At 38.9% G+C, this 20,484-nt stretch overlaps 1 protein-coding gene across 2 annotated transcripts in view; it reads left to right on the forward strand.

The window, feature by feature from the left end:
* The first annotated feature begins 616 nt into the window (after positions 1-616).
* Positions 617-20,484, forward strand: part of cnnm4b (cyclin and CBS domain divalent metal cation transport mediator 4b) — a 34,813-nt gene continuing 14,945 nt past the window's right edge. Inside the window, exons 1-4 of one of the 2 annotated variants that reach the window (XM_087789433.1) lie at positions 617-2,063; positions 14,894-15,037; positions 15,139-15,273; positions 17,793-17,962. In XM_087789433.1, the coding sequence (XP_087645559.1) occupies positions 650-2,063; positions 14,894-15,037; positions 15,139-15,273; positions 17,793-17,962 (1,863 nt within the window). In that variant the 5' untranslated portion in view covers positions 617-649. The remainder of the gene's footprint in view (positions 2,064-14,893; positions 15,038-15,138; positions 15,274-17,792; positions 17,963-20,484) is intronic. The other variant, XM_087789443.1, reaches the window with a different exon arrangement.

Consider the following 20,484-nt stretch of genomic DNA (forward strand, 5'->3'; position numbering starts at 1 on the left):
CCCACCTCACATTTTCACATAAGGTAAACATTATTACATAAAATGAGTGTCTGTTATAATTTTGTCATATTTGTTAGTACTTATTACCCCTCTAAAAGGTTTAGGTGAATATAAATATTAACTTTAAATCATTTTATGAAATAAAATAATAATCTTTAGAATATTTAAATGATTGACTTGCTTTGTGTCCCTGGTCTGCGGGAGGCCCTTTACAAAAACTTATAAGATGTGGCCCCTGAGAAGAATTTAATTGCCCACATTTTTTTAACATAATATAAAATAACCCTCAGATATGTAAAAACTATATAGAAAACTTTCAGTGTCAGAAAATGTTTATTGCCACAGTTATAAACAAAACACATAATTTGTTTTATGGTGATGACAGCACCAATAAAAATAATTAGATACAATTAAAATTAAATTAAATTAAATCGCTCGTTCTTTAGGAAACAGTATTTGTTGTTTACCATCCTTCGATAATAGAAATAAAAATTCAAATGAGCATTAAGACCTGAAGGGCTCGTTCATGTTTACATGTGACGTCGCGGGCGCTGGTTGGCTGAGCGCTGAAGTATGCTAATGAGGGGGGCGGGTCCTCGCAGGGGAGTAGGTGACGTAAGTTCCCCCGCTCTCAGACAGCGAAACAAACATGGCGGTGGACTGGAGTGGAGGGAGACTCTCGCTAACTTTACTAGTGTTGTCGTGGGTCGTAGTCGTCCGGACCGGCGAGGCGTCGGTCCCGCAGCCGAGAGGCAACACTCGGATCCTCGGCATGAAGCTGGAGAGGAGCGACAAGCCGGCCGAGACCACCGAGAAGGGGGTTATTCAGGTGACCGAGGGGAGCAACATCCTCCTCAGGTTCTACGGGCTCCACTTGTTCCCCAACAGCTCGGAGCTCGTCCGGTTCGCGGAACTTTACTCCAGCGAGCAGGAGGACGACGACCACGGCGCTGTCCCGGCGGCCCTGAACAGGACCTGTCCCGAGCACACCAAGGACCTGGTGGTGAAGGGCTTGATGGAGGTGAGCAACTTCCACACCTCCGGGGTGCTGAGCGTGACGCTGAAGCAGCTGAGGAAGACCGAGGTGGTGAAGGTGTTCGGCTTGTGTCTGCGGGACACGCAGGTGGACGAGGAGAGCTGGCACCTGCTGGACGAGAAGGACGGCCGGCTGCGGGTGGTGGAGGTGAAGAAGTCCCTGCTGCCCATCTGGCTGCAGGTGATCCTCATCTCCTTCCTGCTGGTGCTGTCCGGCATGTTCAGCGGACTCAACCTGGGCCTGATGGCCCTGGACCCCATGGAGCTCCGCATCGTCCAGAGCTGTGGCACCGAGAAGGAGAAGAAGTACGCCCGGAAGATCGAGCCCATCCGCAGGAAGGGGAACTACCTGCTGTGCTCGCTGCTCCTCGGCAACGTCCTGGTCAACACCACCCTGACCATCCTGCTGGACGACCTCACCAACTCCGGGTTCGGCGCCGTGGTGGCGTCCACGGTGGGGATCGTCATCTTCGGTGAAATCGTCCCCCAAGCCTTGTGCTCCAGACACGGGCTGGCCGTCGGCGCCAACACCATCATGGTCACCAAGCTGTTCATGCTGCTGACGTTCCCCCTCTCCTGGCCCATCAGCAAGATCCTGGACTGCGTCCTGGGCCAGGAGATCGGTACGGTCTACAACCGGGAGAAGCTGGTGGAGATGCTGAAGGTGACGGAGCCGTACAACGACCTGGTGAAGGAGGAGCTCAACATGATCCAGGGCGCGCTGGAGCTCCGGACCAAGACGGTGGAGGACGTCATGACGTCGCTCACCAACTGCTTCATGATCCACAACGACGCCGTGCTGGACTTCAACACCATGTCGGAGATCATGGAGAGCGGCTACACCAGGATACCGGTCTACGAGGGCGAGAGGTCCAACATCGTGGACATCCTGTTCGTCAAGGACCTGGCGTTCGTGGACCCGGACGACTGCACCACGCTCAAGACCGTCACCAAGTTCTACAACCACCCGGTTCACTTCGTGTTCCACGACACCAAGCTGGACTCCATGCTGGCCGAGTTCAAGAAAGGTGAGTGACCTTTTCTAATGCAATAAGAAACTAAAACTTATTTTCCATTTGATCAAATCCATCATATTCAGTTTCTACTTCCTGTTAAGTCGTACGGTGTGTGTTTTATTTGTTATTGATCTGTCTTTTTACTGTTTCAATATCCCGAAAAATCTTGTGTCTCCGATATTTTTCCTTCGCATACATCATCTAGTGCAGGGGTGTGCAGTTCAATTTCCTCAGGGGCCACATTTATCGCTTTTATTCAAAAATAACGGAGCGAAAAGTAGTAATCATGTTATAAAATCGAGCCAAACTTGTTACATGTATTATTTGTATTGTGTTTCATAGAAAATGTATTTAAATACATGTATATGAAAGCGCCTTTTACCCTTTTATATTCAGTATATTCATAAAAACCATTAATTCATATTGAGAGACAAGTAATGAATAATAGAAATAATTACTTTGAACTCGTGAGGGCCACATAAATACAGTCAAAGGGCTGCACTTTCACAAGGTTTAGTTAGGTGGAAAGTAAATTACATGCTAATCGTTGCTATTGACAAACTTTTATTTTGTTTAATATATGCAACTCGGTATCAACAGGGAGGATGAGGCAGATTCTATTATTGTCTTTTCGTTCTTCGATCAAATTCCTTCCCTTCAACCTGAGTTAAACTCTTCTAACAACTCTCTGTAGGATTGTTAAAGTCAATAATCTTCTCATCATGTATAAACACCAACATCTATTTAGGTCATCATATCATTGATCTACTTTTATCTCGAGACAACCATACGATAGGTGTTTGACTCTGACTCGCTCAGTAAAAACTACTGAATCTAGTTTCTTAAAAGTTTCCAGATTTGGATCAACTTTATTTACAGAGACTATGTTGTCAAGTGTTGCCCTTTTGTCAGACTGTTTCATATCCAGTTGAAAGAGATTGGATAGATAAACTGATACATATTAACCAAGATATCGCTGCTTTATTTACAATGGTATAGCGTGTACTGATGTGTACTGATATGTGCTGATAACCTAATGTTTAATAATTCACCAATAAGCTCCTGATATAGTGACCTGTGACTTTGGTTCTTCTAATAATGGTCAATGGACCAGAATAATCCGAGTCGCTTGAGGGGCTGTAGAACTGGACTTGTATTGACACCTTCTCTGGTTGAGTCCCGTTGATGAATCTTCATGTGTCGCTAATATCAAGTTTATAAAGGTACAACAAAAACGTAACAAATACATAAACACCTCAGAGCATATAAAGCTTACATAATGTTTACAGACAAAAACTGTGGTATTGTCCGTATTGTGGTGTATTTTCCAGAATCTGGCGATATGTCTCACTATACAAAGGCAACAATATATTGTGATTTTTTTCGAATCCCTTATTAGTCCCGCGAGGGGAAATTCAACCATTCACACATACTGTGTGAGTAGGCTGCACACTTGCGCCAAGTTCACCATCAGGAGCAATCAGGGTGAAGTGTCTTGCTCAGGGACACAACGACACAAGCTTGTCTGGAGCTGGGATTGAACCTGCAACCTTTTGGACTGCAGGCAACCACTCTACCATCTGATACTGTAGTAACGAGTATATATATGTGTAGTATTGTCTAGTACTTGACTCTGGCAGAATTTAGAGACTCCATGACTCTTGATGAAGTCGTAACTGCTTTCATTTGTCTTGAAAATATGAACAAACATCAGCTTTAGAAGCTGCTGGAGTCCCTGTATCCTCTCATCCTCAGTCATCGCCGGGAAACTACTTGATTTCATTGTTCCTTTAACTGCGGAGTGGTTACGACTCCTGCCATCTAGCGGCCGCAGTTATATGATAACACAAAAATGAACAATGTTCTGCTTTCATTTGTTTTAAACCTAAATATGTCTAAAGATCGGCTTTAAAAGCTGCTGGAGTCGACTGTATCCTCTTGTCCTCAGTCATTAGCGGGATCTCGCAGGATTTCATTGTTTCCGCAGCTGCGGAGGACGTTATGACTGCGGCTGGAAGTTTAATATTTCTAATATTTGCACTGCAATTGTAAATTTAACAATGTAAATATTTGATTTTATAGACAATTCAGATGATATTCATTAAAATTAATTAAAAAGTGTAATGCAATGATGTTGAATATCAATAACAAATTGTAAAAATAATATCTCATTGTTAATATTTTTTTTAACCATTTATACAATACGTCTAATATTCATTTTTCATGATTATATCAGTGATAATAAGTGTATCAGTGATAGATGTGGACGTAGAGACACGACGGATGTCGGGAAAGAATGGTTCAGAAAGGAGAGACGGTGTTGGAGAAGAAGAAGAGTTGTTTGCTGATTTAGACCAAAAGGAAGAAAAAAACAAAACACTAGTACATTCGTGTTTTTCCACTTTAATAATAACTCGGCAGCCTCAACAACAGCCTCCATCAAAATAGTTGTGATTGTGTGAAAACACTTCTCTTGCCTCCTATCTCGTCTGGAAAACACTGTCTGCGCTCACACGTGGAGTTTATTTTTCTTCTCCCAAGGTTGTTGTCGCACCACGCGGACCAACCTTCCTCTGCCAAAGCAAACAAACCATCACCTCCGGCTGCTGCACTGGAGTCTGGAGCTGCTGCAGCGCTCGGCTGCGATGCTGCTCTGTGTTGGATGGTCGAAGGTGGGAGGTTTAGGCAACGATCTGCGGAGGCTGAGCGCTGGAACATCCTCGCAGGCTCACGATTTAAGAGCAAACGTCTCCGTCGAGTCGTGTTCGCCAAACTTTCGTGGGCCTTTCCAGCTTGAAAAGTTTGCATTTTTGTCGGTGTTTTGACGTTTAATGGTGACCAGGTGTCAGGATTTGCCTATTTTTACAATCCAAACACAGAGCAGATGCACCTGCAGTCAAGAGTTACACAGTCCTATGGAAGTATATAAGTGCCATAAGAATATTGGATTTCTATGAAATGTCGTGCTTTTTAATGATTTTTTAAGTAGTAAAGTAAACAAATTCAATAATTTGTATATTCAAATATTTCATTTAATTTTAATTTTGGAAAAGTTGAATTTAAAAAATAGGATGACGTTCACATTCCAATAATTCAAAATAAAGTTGAAAATTCCATTTTTTATTTAGTAGCCTTTTACTTTCACTATGAAAATGTTGGTAATACATACCAAAAGAGTACCGAGCGACAATCATTGATCAAGTAGCTCAGTACTCTTTTCGTATTGTCTGGCAGCACTGTAAAAATATATTTTGTAAATAAAAACTATCAAAATGAAATGATTCTTTTAATATTTTAATCAAGTTATTAATAAAGAAAATACAGAACATTCAAAGAAATAGAATAATGAAACTAAATTGTTAAAAAACAAACATTTCTATATGTTTAAAATGTTATATTGAATATTCTGATGGCACTGATTTACTTACACACACGTGTAATTAAAGACATTTAATCGGGATCTAAAAAATACATTTCCAATAATGTATGGCGTCATGCAATGAATGACAGTTCACTGAGAGGGAGTGAGACTTCAGATGTTCTCCTGATCATGAATAACGGTCTCCATCCTTCCTTCATCTCACATCGATCCAGCAGCAGCAGCGAGGATGACTTGACATCTTCAGCCGAGAGTCTGTTTCTGCCAAGTGTCGATCCATGTTAAATACAGATGTATTTTACTGTAACCACGTCCACTTTCCATAAGTACTGCCCACTGCTGCAACGCCTCCACTTCAGTATCATCTCCTGCACGACTCTGGTGGTCGTAATGTTTTGGCTGAATAGATTTTTTTTTTTTTTCAAGGTTACATAACACTTTCCCAAACCTGTATCCCCGGTCTCACGCTGGGTCACTGGCGTGCTAACCTACAGCCCACCGGACCCCCACCTCGCTTCTCACACCCCCACCCACCTCTGAAGTTCCACTCGCTGTTGCTGCTGCTGCTGCTGCTGCTGCTGCCTGGCTCCGGTTGCCACGGCGACGGCATCCAGCCGCGTGTCATAATGTTTTTCTTACGGCGGTTTTCTTGAACTCGTCGGGTCCGCCGAGATCCTTTACGTGAGGGTTGATATCAAAACACTTGTGTGTGTGTGTGTGCGTGCGTGTGCGTGTGCGTGTGCGTGTGCGTGTGCGTGTGCGTGTGCGTGTGCGTGTGCGTGTGCGTGTGCGTGTGCGTGTGTGTGTGTGTGACATCTCAGTCAGCGCGACCTTTCCAGAAGGTCTGGGAGGAAACATGGCGTTGGACGTCATGAAAGTTTAATGATGGTTCTCATCAGTGGAAAAGGGCGAAAGCAGAAATGATAGAAACGCTGAGAGTGTTTGGGGAAGTCACGTGACCAGAGCTAGATTCTAATGCAGCGGAAGCAGCAGAAGAAATCACGATCGTCGATCCTGATCGTCAAACTTGAATCCTATTTACATATTAGTATTATATGTGTTGAACCTTTTCTTTGAAAGTGAAAAACAGTTGGAAAAAGGAAGTCGAGCTTTTAAAAAATGGCGGAAAAAAACCCACTCTCGACACATTCCAACATCATGAGACTTCCTTATTTTATCATATGTACTCTGAGCTTTGCACTCCTGCCGCACACACCCTCGCAAACACACACCAGCGACACACCCTGCACACACATATGCAATGTATACTACTGCAATATATACACACACTCTGATGGATAATAAATCTTACACCAGACCAACCTTTCCGCGGCGAACATAAATGTTGACCCTGTATATGGTTGAAGTAATGAATGATTGTTTATGGTTTTGAGCGAATCATTAACTCTGAGTGAACTTGTGTTGTTTCTTCTTCTGCTCTTCAGCTCTTCAGTTTCTTCTTTAACAATACTTTAATATCCATTAGATGATAAGTTTCTGTAACAGACCCGATCAAAAATCTTTCAATCAGTTTCAATCTTTTAGCAGAACTTTACAAATGTATCCAAATAATCCACATGTTTATCTGCATACAGAGAAGTGACGCCACTATATTCATCTTTGTACCGTTTTCTTACATTTGTATATTATGATACATTTATGTTTTGCTTTGACATTCATTTGATTGATTATTTTTCGTTTAATTATTTCAGAAAATCTCTAAAAACTCAATTAGTTCTTCCCCCCCTGATAATCAAACTATTATTCTTATCTGTGGTTTTATTTTTTTCTCTCAGTTCCAATCATCATCTTTTCCACATTTATTTCTAACTTTATGAAATAAAATTGTGGTTTCTTAAAATTTCATGAACATGCAAAGATAAAGCAAAATAACCTCTTTTTAAAAATGTATTTTCCTAAAGTATATATTTTCTCATTAGTGGATCTATTGCATTTTCAAAAAAAGTTATTCCTGATAACATGACTTTCATTTTTTTTAAATGTATGTATTTTTTTGTTAAGATAAAAAGTTTAAAAAAATAAATAAAAAAAAATGCTTTTTTAATACTTTTTAATATACTTTTTTCCTTCATTTATTTTCTTATTTGTGTTTTAATTACTAAAAGTTTCAGTTCAAATTATCATATTTTCCATGATTCTTTTTCAACTTTCAACTTTTTTTTAAATATATATTTATATAAAAATGTAATTATATATTTATATATTACGGTATTTTTATCTTACAATATTTAAACATTAATTTAAAAAAATCCTCAATACTCACTTTTTTGTTACTCTATTCATTCCAAATATCACTTTTTTTGTATTTAAACATTTTACATAATATAATGATCTATTAGAGTAAAAAGGATTCTTCGATTTTTTTTGAAGTGCTTTTCACTTTATCTTATTCCTACTAGTTTTCTATTTAGCTTGTAAGTAAGTAAGTAATATATATTTATATAGCGCTTTTCGAGACCAGGGTCACAAAGCGCTTTAACAATCAAAACAATACTCAAAACAGTACATACTTCAAAGATCAAGACAACACCGAGAACAACACAGGAGTTCGAGAAATTCAAGGAAAAGCCTGAACAAATAGAAAAGTCTTAAGATGTTTCTTAAAGGAGTCAGTAGACTCCATCAGGCGCAAAGAGAGAGGAAGATTGTTCCAAAGCTTAGGAGCAACAGCCCAAACTAAAGCATCATTAACCTAAACAGTGGACACTTGGAAAATAAAACTATGGTTGATGTAAATACTAACATTTATATCGGTACAAATCAAATACAATTCATCAATTATTCCATCAGACTCTGAAACCGTCTTATTTTCCCACTTTTCACCCAAAACGAGTCATGGAGGCATCGATAGTTCCAGTGAAGCGACACATAAACAGGCGACGAAATCTCCCTCCACGACTTTGGTGATTCACGAGCTCGGAGTGAAACTCTGTGACCATGAAAGGTTTGGAGAGGAAGCCGGATGACGACAGGATTCTCTCTACATGAGGAAAGACTTGTTTGAGGAGAACATGAATCTAATTTTACTCTTGAAACCCCTTCTCTAAAAAAAACTTTCTTTTTGTTCCCAATTCTAATTTTCTCTGATCTCTGACGCATGAATGCTTCGACAGAGTTTCTCACAATTGATTTGTAATTGTAGCCATTAGCACAGTGGTGCTAATGTGCTGTGTTAACTCATGTTTCTTTGCAATAACAAGGCCTGTTTATAAGTTGATGAACTACAGTCTCCGACCCATTCCTGGGCCTCTTCCCTCCAGCTGCTGCCCCTGCGACCTGACCTTTAGTCAGGCAGAAGAAAAACAGATGAGATTTGAATTTCCCTCTTATAACTAGAACGTTTGCATTTCCAGAAGAAAAATGCTGAATCTGCTGAATCTGTGATCTGAAATGCTAGAAAGTGTTAGTATTCAAAGTAAAAATGAGAAATAGTTGAAATGATGGATTGATGGACTATTTTGATCTGGAGATCTCTTTTGGGAATTTGGTCACATGGCATAAAGAAGAAAGACTGATGTGAAAACGGTGAAATAAAGTGAAAAAGGTTGAGAAGAAGAAAAAAGTTGAAGTTGTAGTAGTAGTAGTGGTATTAGTGGCTGTAGTAGAAGTAGAATAAGTAGTAGTAGTGGGAGTAGTATAAGTAGTTGTAGTAGTAAAAGTAGAATTATTAGTAGAAGTGGCTGTTGGAGTAGTAGAAGTAGTTGGAGTAGTAAAAGTAGAATTATTATTAATAGTGGGTGTATTAGAAGTAGAATAAGTAGTAGTAGCAGGAGTAGTAGAAGTAGAAGAAGTAGTAGTGGGAGTAGAAGATGTAGTAGTGTTGGGAGTAGAAGAAGTATTAGCAGTGGGAGAAGTAGAATAAGTAATAGAAGTAGAATGAGTAGTAAAAGAAGAAGTTGAATTAGTAAAAGCAGTTGTAAGATTAGTAGTAAAAGTACAAGTGGAATTAGTAGTGGAAGTAGTCGTAGAATTAGTAGTGTAAGTAGAAGTATTAGTAGTAGTAAGTAGATTAGAGTGTTTTTAAAGTATGAATGAAGTTTCTAGGTGTGAGTAGATGAATGTTCCTGAAGGTCAAAGTGAAAGGAGGTGAATTACGAGATTTTTCCCATCCAAGTGAATGGTGAATAAAAGAGATTGAAAAAAAGGAATAGAAGAAAGAGTTTAAGAGATAAAAGAAAGCTAAAACATACCCTCATTTCTTTAACGAGCCGAATTGATAAAAGTTTGATTGGTTAAAATCGCATGAAATTTGTAGGAGGAGAACAGCTCAATAGTTGCATTATTTGAGTGCTTTTCAAATCCCATGTTGTCTTTCTATCTTTCTGGCTGTAACACAAACACAACGTCGTACATAAAACGTTTTAAAGGTGATCGAGTAGTAAATGTGTAATCTCTGAGTCACCTTGTGATTCGTCTTAAACGCACAACCTCGTGTGTTCTTCCGCTCACACTCCTGTCAGCTGACGACTCTAAGAGGATCTTAAGAAGCCCCTGAAGGGGTCGTGCAGCAAACAGGAGGAGAAAATTGATGACAAATAAAGTGACTTTCAAGGACGTATTCTTTCGGTGCGTCTGGTTCTGTTGCTCTCGTGACACCATGTGCCGATGTGGCAGTTTTTGTGTTCCTCAAAGTTGTAGATGTCTTGAAATCACTCGTCAGCATTGTTACGACAACCGATCTTGGAGCGAGGGTTTTAAAGCGTCGGCTGATCCCCTCGGCGCCAGGGCAGGTGTGCGACACAACACAACATCTTTTTTGTTGTTCGCCTGCATATTTGCACATTTTTGTCTCATCCCCGTGTTTTGATGTCGGCGGCGGCGGCGACGCTTCTATGCGTCCGGCTGTGTTTGTGCGTGGGCGGTATGCGATTGGAATTCCTTTCTCGCACATTTAGCCACCTCGTCTTTTTTGTCGCCGATGTTTCATGTCAACAAACACGCCGGTGACGGAGGAGCCCGAGGTCACATGACCCGCTGGGAATATAGACACAGTGGACACGGAATCTTTATCTGACTTCCTTGTTTCTTCTTCTTACTCTCCCTACCCATCACTATATATCACTTTATCATCAGCATAGAAGGTGATCCTTCACTTTAGCATAAGACAGATTTTTGTGTTGCATCCAACTTAAAACTTTTAGTGGTCGTTCAGGTCCATGTAACTCCGGACGTTTGTGCTCAGAACTGGTCAATCTGGTCTGGGTTTATAGTCTGTGACTGCTGTGAGGATCTGAAGCCAAAAGAAAGAAAATATATGAGAAGGAAAGAATAAATAAGAACGGATGATCTGTTAGTATATATATTTTTTTAAGTTAAAAAGAAAAATAAACTCATTCAAAATTCATTCATATAACAATAAGCCCATGTTCTGGCAAGAGTCTGGCAATACAATACATTTCACTAAACAGGGGCAAAGATACGATGTATCGTGATATTGTAGTAACAAGTATATATCTGTAGTACTGTTGAGTACTTGACTTTGGTGTTGCAGAATTTACAGACCACATGACTCTTGACGAAGTCGTAACTGCTTTTGTTTGTTTTGAAACTAAAATATGACCAAACATCAACTTTAAAAGATGCTAGAGTCGACTGTATCCTCTCGTCCTCAGTCGTCACCAAAATATGTCCAAACATCAGCTTTAAAAGCTGCCGGAGTCAACTGTATCCTCTCGTCCTCAGTCGTCACCAAAATATGTCCAAACATCAGCTTTAAAAGCTGCCGGAGTCGACTGTATCCTCTCGTCCTCAGTCGTCACCAAAATATGTCCAAACATCAGCTTTAAAAGCTGCCGGAGTCCACTGTATCCTCTCGTCCTCAGTCAACAGCGAAACCTCATACGGTTTCATTGTTCCTTAGCCTGTGGAGGAAAGTGATGACTGCCATCTATTGGCCTGGAATTTAATAGCAACACAAAAATTAACAAACGCCGTGAATATATACATGTTAATTATAAATAAACAAAAAAAAAAAAAGTAAGTATTGTAGTATAAATTCAATGAATAATAAATATGCTGTCATTGTGTTTTTCTATTTCTTATTGTTTTTTTAAAATATTATTTTATTCTTTTATTAACAACACTGGCAATAAAAGATTCTGATATTATTATAATGAAAGCCAAAACTTTAAAAAAAAAAAAAACTTTGATAAAGTGCTGTTGATCTATAAATACGTTGTTGTGGAATAAAAACATATTTATATATATTTGTATTTATGTTTATATTTTTCTTACTCAACACAGAAGTGAGTGACAAGTTTCTCAGGCTCATACTTTACACATCTTCATCCGACTCTGTGTGTTTAAGTTCCTGCTGCTCAGTGTTTTCTTCGCCACCCGAGTGTGTGTTTTGCGACAAATACAGCTTGTGTTACGAGACTATTTTAAAAACACTCCGCCGGAGCCGCTTGTGATCTGAGGTCCGGGTCAGACGACCAGCAGCTTGAGTGTTCGTGGGCTCAGGAGGAGAGAGGATCAACTCCCGGGTGGCTCGCAGTAACTCGGGGTCCGGCGTAAGTATGTCCCCCGGGGGTCCCCGCTTCCTCTGAAATATTGACTCGCCTCCACTGGGAGTCTCACATGTACACAAAGAGCTATTTCCATGACTGGTTGAGACGCCGTCCTCATGGAGACACAAGTGTTCTTTCATCTCCGCGGCTCTGGAGCTTCAATGGACTCATTATCATGTGCGGCGAACGCTCGACACACAATCACACACTCGTAACAACCTTTATCAACACAACCGTTGTTTGTGGTGGCAACATACAATTACTAATAAATAATGAAAACAATAAATAACCTTTTTATATTTTTTGATAAGTTGGCGATTTGGATTCAAAGGTGGGTTTGATGTTCTTCAAAATGTTGTGGGCAAGCTTCATTATAAATAGATCGTCCAAACTATTTCAAACGCTATCTTTTAATCCTGGCTCAGCTCATTCAAATGGGGTTTGTATTGATTGTATTTCTTTTTTTAATAATTTGTATGTTCTCACCGTGTTGCGTTGGTTTACTCCGGGCACTCCGGTTTCCTCCCACAGTCCAAAAACATACAGTTGATTGATTAAAGTTGATTGAGATCTTTGGGAAATTGTCCATAGGTATGAGTGTGTGTGTGAATAGTTGTCTGTCTTTGTGTGCCCAGCGACAGACTGGCGTCCTGTCCAGGGTGTCCCCTGCCTCTCGCCCAGTGAAACTGGGATAGGTTCCAGTCTCCCCGCGACCCCCTTAAGGGATAAAGCGGTAGAAAATTAAATTAATTATAATAAATGTAATTAAAATTAAAGAAAAAATGTAATTGCAGTAAAACTGAGATATTGTAGGAAATACATAATGATTTTAAATACTTAACGTCCACTGAACTCTAACAGAGAATCAGAAACAACTTTATTGGCAGTAATGTGAAGAGGACGACAGGAGATCTGCATTTTTATTTTAAAGTTGAAATGAAGTAAATAATTTGCATGTTATTTGTTAATTTTAAAAAAATCAATACAGTGCTATTGAATATTGATACAGTATTGTGAAAAAAAAGTGTATTGATATTTTCTTACACCCTTGAATAATGTATATGCCCGTACTTTACTACTATAGTAAGTAAAAACAATCAATAAAAAAGGGAGAAAAAATCTCAACATGGATATTTTGACCAATATAGTAAAGTCTACTACACAACATTTGTATCAACAGATAACTCGTGCTGTTACACTTTATAATTCTCAATTTGGGAGCAGGAGCGAAATAAAAGGATGATGTTTTCTATTGTATGTGGTATTTCCTTTGATCAATGTTCTTTATATTTGCACTTTGTCATCCCTTGCACTTTGTTGGTTACAATATGGACTCCTTAAAATACATTTACACGCCACAAAATAAGTTTTATAACAAAATAAAAGGATGCTGACTGAGATTTTTTCTTACTGTTAAAACGTCATTCTGAGATTTAAATGAAAATGAAAATATTCCTGATTAAATCCGTGATCATTATCTCAGACACATTTGTTTGTTCAGAAGGTTCTTGTTGAAGTAAATGTTTTACATCATTTTATAATCATAAATATAATGATTTTATGATGTTTTAGTAGGTAAAAGGTTTGATCCGTTGTTTCCAAAGTTAGTGTAAATCAAAACTTCTTCATGAACTAAGATCGTTGCGATTATTAACAAGTCGCTCGACTGAGCCCCCCGACCGGGCGACGATCATCCAGGGGGGGCTCGGACCCCTCCAGAGATCCTCGGAGCGCCTCTTCCCGGCACCGGCATCAATAATTCAAGGTTGACGCCGGCGCCATCTGCACATTGGTGAGCGCTGGAGTCGTTCACCTGAGCACTCCCTCCAGCCCTGGCCAAAGTCCAGAGCGCCGTCCTCGCCGCCGACCTCTGCACATTAACAAGGCTATAAGTGGAGCGGAGAGTTATTGTTGGAGCTCAGCTGTTATCGGGAGGCGAAGTAGACTTTTGTGTTTGTGTTCACGTGTTCGAGGAGATCCAGACGAACACGTCGTCCAGCGACTCGCGTTCAGAGAGACGAGGCGAGAAAACACAAAACTGTCGTGGCGTCAAAAAACGGTTGATGTTGAAGTTCGGCTGAAGAGATTTAGTTTTTCTTCACGACAAATCTTTTGACCGAAGGTGAGAGTAGAAAATGTACTGGTCGCTGAGGAGCTTTGCCTTTTGGCTCAGCTCTATCTTCAACATGACTGTTTCCACGAAACCATGAAAGAATAATTCGAATTAAAAAATTGCCCGATAAAGATTTGTGTGATATATTTTTTAATGGTATTACAAATCAAAATTGCTCCTCCAAACACTACCAATAATGCCTACTGAAAATAAACTTTTAAAATGTAAACACAAAGCAATTATATTTTTCTAAACATCGCTTTCAGTTGGAGGAAAAACTCTTCATAGGTCACTTCAGTGAAGGAAGTATATCATTTCCATCATTTCTTTGAAACTTTAATTATTATTATTTTAAACTGGAATGTGTTTTTAAGCATTTAATTATTATTGGGGGATAATTTAATTAAATACATTTTATATTATAAGATTCAATAATTATTGAAAATTGAGTTTGAGTTTGATATTCTATTTCCAATCATTCAAAGATACATGTTCTAAATTCAATATTTTTTCATTTGTTTTCTTTTAAATTCAATATAAAATGGTTATAAAATAATAACGATGCTAATTCAAAACAGCGTTTGTTAAACTTTTGCTGCGACTCGTGTCCACCCTGCCTTCACTCTCTTCTTCACCTCCAATCACCTGCCTGTCCTCCTCTTCTCTCCAGCTCCTATGACAAATCACTGTTTCATTTCCGAAGATTCATCTTGTGGTTTCACTTTTATTTCTGATTTCATCGTTTGTGATTCATGTCGAGCGTTGAGTCAGTTCTTCACTCTTTTCCTTAAACAGCGTTAACAGGAAACTCTGGTTTCAGGGAAGTCCCACCTGGCCATCGTGCAGATGGTGAACAGCGAGGGCGAAGGCGACCCGTTCTACGAGGTGGTGGGTCTGGTCACCCTGGAGGACGTGATCGAGGAAATCATCAAGTCCGAGATCCTGGACGAGTCGGATCTTTACAGTGAGTGGATGAGGGACGCGGGTCTGGACTTCATCGGTGGGTTTTGATCTTTACGTGTGTGTGTGTGTGTGTGTGTGTGTGTGTGTCGTCTCTCTCTAAAGCCGACAACCGCAACCGGAAGAAAGTGGCTCACAACAAGAACAAGAGGGATTTCTCTGCGTTTAAACACGAGACCGAATCCAAAGTCAAGATTTCTCCTCAGCTGCTGCTCGCCGCCCATCGCTTCCTGGCCACGGGTGAGAAACGCACAACGGTTAAAACACAACACACACTTTTGTGTTCACTTTTTTAAATGTAACGTGTCAAACTTGAACTGAGTCATTTTATGTGGCTAAGAGCTTAGTTTTAACTGGTAAGCTATGAATGTGTACATGTCTTGTATGACTTTCAGTTTAAGAAGTTAAATACTTATTAAGTACTAAGTACTCCACTGCATTACTGCCCCCTACTGGTGCCCTGACTCCACTTCTCCGATCCATCAGTGTGAAACTGTAGACATTTTTTGTTCATGTTATTTTTAAACATTCCTGTTGTTAATAACTACAAATTCATTGCGTTTTTGTACGTTTATTTCTTAGAGATACCTTATTTTTCAACTCCTATTTAAAAAATAACATTATTTCTTACAGATTTGTCTCATGAGACAAAAATATTATTTAGGAAAAAAGATAATCATGTTTATTTTCAAACACATACCTGTTTTTAATGTTTGCAAATTGATTGTGTTTTTGTATGGGTTTTTTTTCCTAGAGACACTTTTATAGAAATATTTATTTTCAATTTCTTAATTTCTTACAGTATAGTTACCTTTTCAATTCGAAGAACTACTGCAATAAAAGTCACTTATCTTTGCCTAGGTCATTATTGTAAATTTATTTTGTAGCTATTTTTAAATTTCAATTTAATAGACTTTCCCTTTTTTCCATTATAGATGTTTTTGTTACTTAATATGTATTTTATAACTAATATTAATGGAATTTTTGTTATTATTTCGACCCCTCTGCTCAGAAAGCAAGTTGTAAGGAGTTAAACACATCCGCTCATCCTCTTAAACTTGATCTTAAAATTGACATTTTCTTCTCAAACTAAACATGAAATCCGGTCTTCGTTCATCCAGAGCCTTGTTTACCTGCCGACGCTCCGTGTGACCTAAGAATGTGTCGCAACCGGCGTGAAGCCGAGCCGCCGCCACGAGCAGGAATAGCACTTTCTCGACGAGTGTCAGGCGTGTTATTAAAACCATGTTCGCGTCTCATCATCGAAGCTTGAACTTCTCCGGAGAAAAGTTATCGTTTACCACCCGCTGAACTCGAGAGGAGCTGATTAATAACCTGGTTAACGGTTAACCAGAATCTCGGCTGAACCCTTTGCCTTTTTTTTTCTTGAACCTGTGTTTGACTTTGATGTGATGGATGCGACTGAACACACACACACACACACACACACACACACACACACACACACACACACACACACACACACACACACATGTGCCTCACCCTTCACTGTGTGGAGACAGGAGTGGTGTTTGCCGGCTCTTTTGTTCCCGCCTGGGTGGAGACCTGGATCTTCAGGGTTGAGCTCCGATTGCACCACCTCTGCTGGTTCAGGCGTCGACCTCTGAGATCGTTCTGCATTCGTTTAGCTAAATAAAATAAATGTCATTTTTATTGTTTTATTTTTATTGTAAAAGCCACTGCTCGTACATTTCGTTTCTGGTCATTTACTTCTATATTTATATTTTTTATATATTTTTTATTTATCTTGATTTTTTTTATTGTGACATTTCCAACTGCTTTTTGATAATTTGCTAGTTTTAATTTAACATTTAAAAGTATCTTTATCATGATATTGTTGATAATGTTTTTTAGTTTTTTTAATCCCTTCAATTTTAGTTTTTCATACCATCTTTTTAACCGTTATTTAAAATACATTTTTTACAGATTTGTCACATCGGACAAGAATAAAAAAAAATGTTACCTTTTTTTTTTTTACCTTTCAACTTTTTTGTTTTATTGTTGATATTATTATATATCATATTGTTGATCTATTTTTTGATTTAATATAATTTTCTTTTTGACAATTTGCATTTTTTAATCCTGTATTGATGACAACAGTTTTTAGTGCCTGTTTTCTCCACCGTTTCCCCTCGTGAATTATCTAGGAAGACAAAAGTCTATGAAAGATATTCAAAAATAATTTAGAATAGAATAGAGTATTTTAGAATAGAATAGAAAACGTTTATTCATCCCCAGAGGGGAAACACACTTTTACAACAGCAGCAGCAGGACAATGAAAATAAAGTGCATGGAAAAAAAGAAATAGTAAAAGAGATAATAAAATAAAATAAAATAAAACGATCTTAAAAATATACAAATTATTTACAGTATTAGAAAATTAGCACTATTAACAGAATAAAATAAAGCAAAATATAAAATAAAAATAAAATAAAATAAAATAAACAGACACGAGAAGAAAAACACACTACGGATTATTATCAGGATATTTGCCAGTAGTGTGTCTGAAACTCAACTTCACCTGCTGCGAATAAGGAAACCGATGCTACGGCTGAATATTAACTGCATTTTTTCAACTCGCTGGAATGAACAAGTGACAGCGACACACCTTAAACTACTCAACCTGTCACGGTGACAACGGTTCTGTGCGATGTTTTTGACTGATTCCCGTCGACCTCTGATGACCTCTGCACTTGTTTTTTTACTCGCTTCTAACCGAAGCTGTCGTCCCCCCGCAGAGGTGAGCCTCTTCAGTCCGTCACTCATCTCCGACAAGATCCTGCTGAGGATCCTTCGCCACCACGACGTGATCCAGGAGATCAAGTTCAACGACAACGACAAGCGCTCGCCGCATCACTACGTCTACCAGCGAGGCAAGCCGGTGGACTTCTTCGTGCTCATCCTGCAGGTACGTCGGAGCCCAGCGTTTGATTGACACGGAAAATCTGAGGATTAAGAATCGAGCGTCAAGATTGAGAATCATTTTGTGAAATGTATTCATGATTTATCGCCAGGAAAATAAGCTGTTCATCCTAGGCGAGGTTTGAAAAAATGCTTGTAGGTTCTGATTGAAGCTGAGGAATTGGATTATTTATTTGTGATATTTATACTTGTTTATTTTCATGTCTTAACAAGAAGGATCTGTCTCGCCTGCAGTTGATTCAAAACTCTGCAGCGAGAATTCTGACCCTCTCTAGTAGAAGAACTCACATTTCTCCGATCCTTAAAGCTTATCACTGGCTTCCAGTTTCTTTCAGGATCAACTTTAAAATTCTGGTTCTTACTTTCAGATCTATTCATGGTCAGACCTTCCATCACTGATCTGATCCAGACTTACACCCCAGCTCGGGCTCTGAGGTCTATGGATCAGAATCTAATGATGGTTCCACGCACACGGTTCAGGACCAGAAAGGTCAAGATAAAACTGATAACACAACAGGAGTTATCAGTCTATCTTGATCTTTAAAGTATATACTTTATTGAATATTGTTTTGATTGTTTAAGTGCTTTGTGACCCTGGTCTGGAAAAGAGCTATACAAATAATAATTACTTACTTACTTACATGTCGCTCTGGAAAACATTTTCAAGTTTAGATTCGCATCCAAGATTCCAAATAAGGTTTTTCCCCAACAATCTCCAAACACACTATACAAAATGAGACATGCACACGGGGGCCCCGGGGCCACACGTCTTCGGCCCCTCTCAAATATAGTGTAGTTTTTATTTTCCAACTTTATTCAATATGTTTAAATATGTTTCCTGGAAGATGAACGTGCGTGTGAGTGACTTTATAAATAGTCATTTTGAACTTTAACATGGAGGAGAAACATGATGTAATGTTCACTGTAAGAACAACATTCCATGTCCGTGTTGATATCGAGCGTCTGACTCATCGTGATTCCCACGAGTCGGGACACGTCCCGCCCGACAGCGTCCCGTCGACGTCGTCCTCCAGATGCGAGCTGAGCTGCAGCCACATCGCGGTCGTCCTCATCAACCCTCTCCCGACCTTCTTCATCATCATCATCGTCGTCTTCCTCCGCCGTCGGGTCGAGTCCTGCGCACGACCGTCTCGGCCCGGACAGATGGCAGAGTGTGCACAGCGGCGACATGACGGCCCTAAAGTCTGTTGACTCGGCAAATTAGGTCCATGTTTGCTCTCTGCTCGTGGAAATGAGCTCCAGGAAAATGGTGGCAGCTCGAATTCCCGCCTCGTGCAGCAGCGTTTGCCCCAGTTTTTCGACCAGGAAACTTGAGAGAAAGCGTTGAATTCTTACTTTTAATCCGAGAACTTTGACTCTGGGAGGGAAGGATGGGGATAGAGCTGAGCCAGAAGACAAAGCTTCTCATCGACGGAGCCTTCAGGGATCTGGACACCTAGGTTAGAGATTGAAGCTCAGTCGTCCAGGAGATACTCGAAGTGAAACCGACTGCTTTAAACAATGGTTAAGGATTGGGTTTAGAATCTTGAAAATACTTCACATTTGATCCCAAATCTCTTTGTTGTTATTAATACTTAAATGATTTCTTTATTAAATTACTTGTATATTAAATTATTTATTTATATATATATATATATATATATATAAATAATAATAATATATATATAAAAGCTTAAATAATTTAATTGTAAAAATAGTTATAGAAAATTCCAATAATACAAAATATATTTTATAATTTTCTTTTTTTAATTTGTAGCCTTTTAAATTTAATATCAGACAATACTTGTACCGAGCCACTAGAACGGACCTGGGAAAAATGTGGCCCTTTGACAGTATTTATTTGGCCCTCATTAAAGTCAAAGACGATGTTTAATAAAGAACATTATCATTCTGAATTTATTAAAATGAATTCATTACTCGTCTACTGTAGTAAGTGGACTGTAGTAGATTTTTGTCCATTATCTTTGTATTTATTGGCCCCTAAATTCAAACTTTAAAAGTATTTTGGGGAAAATGGGCATTTGTTTTAGATTCAAAATAAATAAAATAAAAGTTGTATATTCTACAATTAAATAATAATTTTGGCATATTAAGTTTTTTTTTCGTTGCTTTATTTTTTGCTCTGCGGCCCCTCGCAACAGCGATTGTATCAAATGTGGCCCCTGAGGAACTTTAATTGTCCACCCCTGTACTAGAAGATACTAGAAGCACATGATCAACCAGCTCGGACCTTTTTGCACTTTTGTACCAACATTTTAATATCGAATTTAAAATATTAAACGGGAAATTCTGAATATGTGTTTTTGAATGTCCAACTTTATCCTATAAATATATTGATATAGTACAGGAATAAAAATTAATATTTGTAATTAAAAAACGAACTCAAATATTCAATATACAAATTATTTAATTGGATTTTCAACAAAAAAAAAATGCTTATAAAATAATTAAAAGTTGCTGTTTTAACTCCAACCATTCAATATTCTG

Source organism: Callionymus lyra, chromosome 1 (genome assembly GCF_982586985.1).
Source record: "Callionymus lyra chromosome 1, fCalLyr1.hap1.1, whole genome shotgun sequence".
NCBI lineage: Eukaryota > Metazoa > Chordata > Actinopteri > Syngnathiformes > Callionymidae > Callionymus > Callionymus lyra.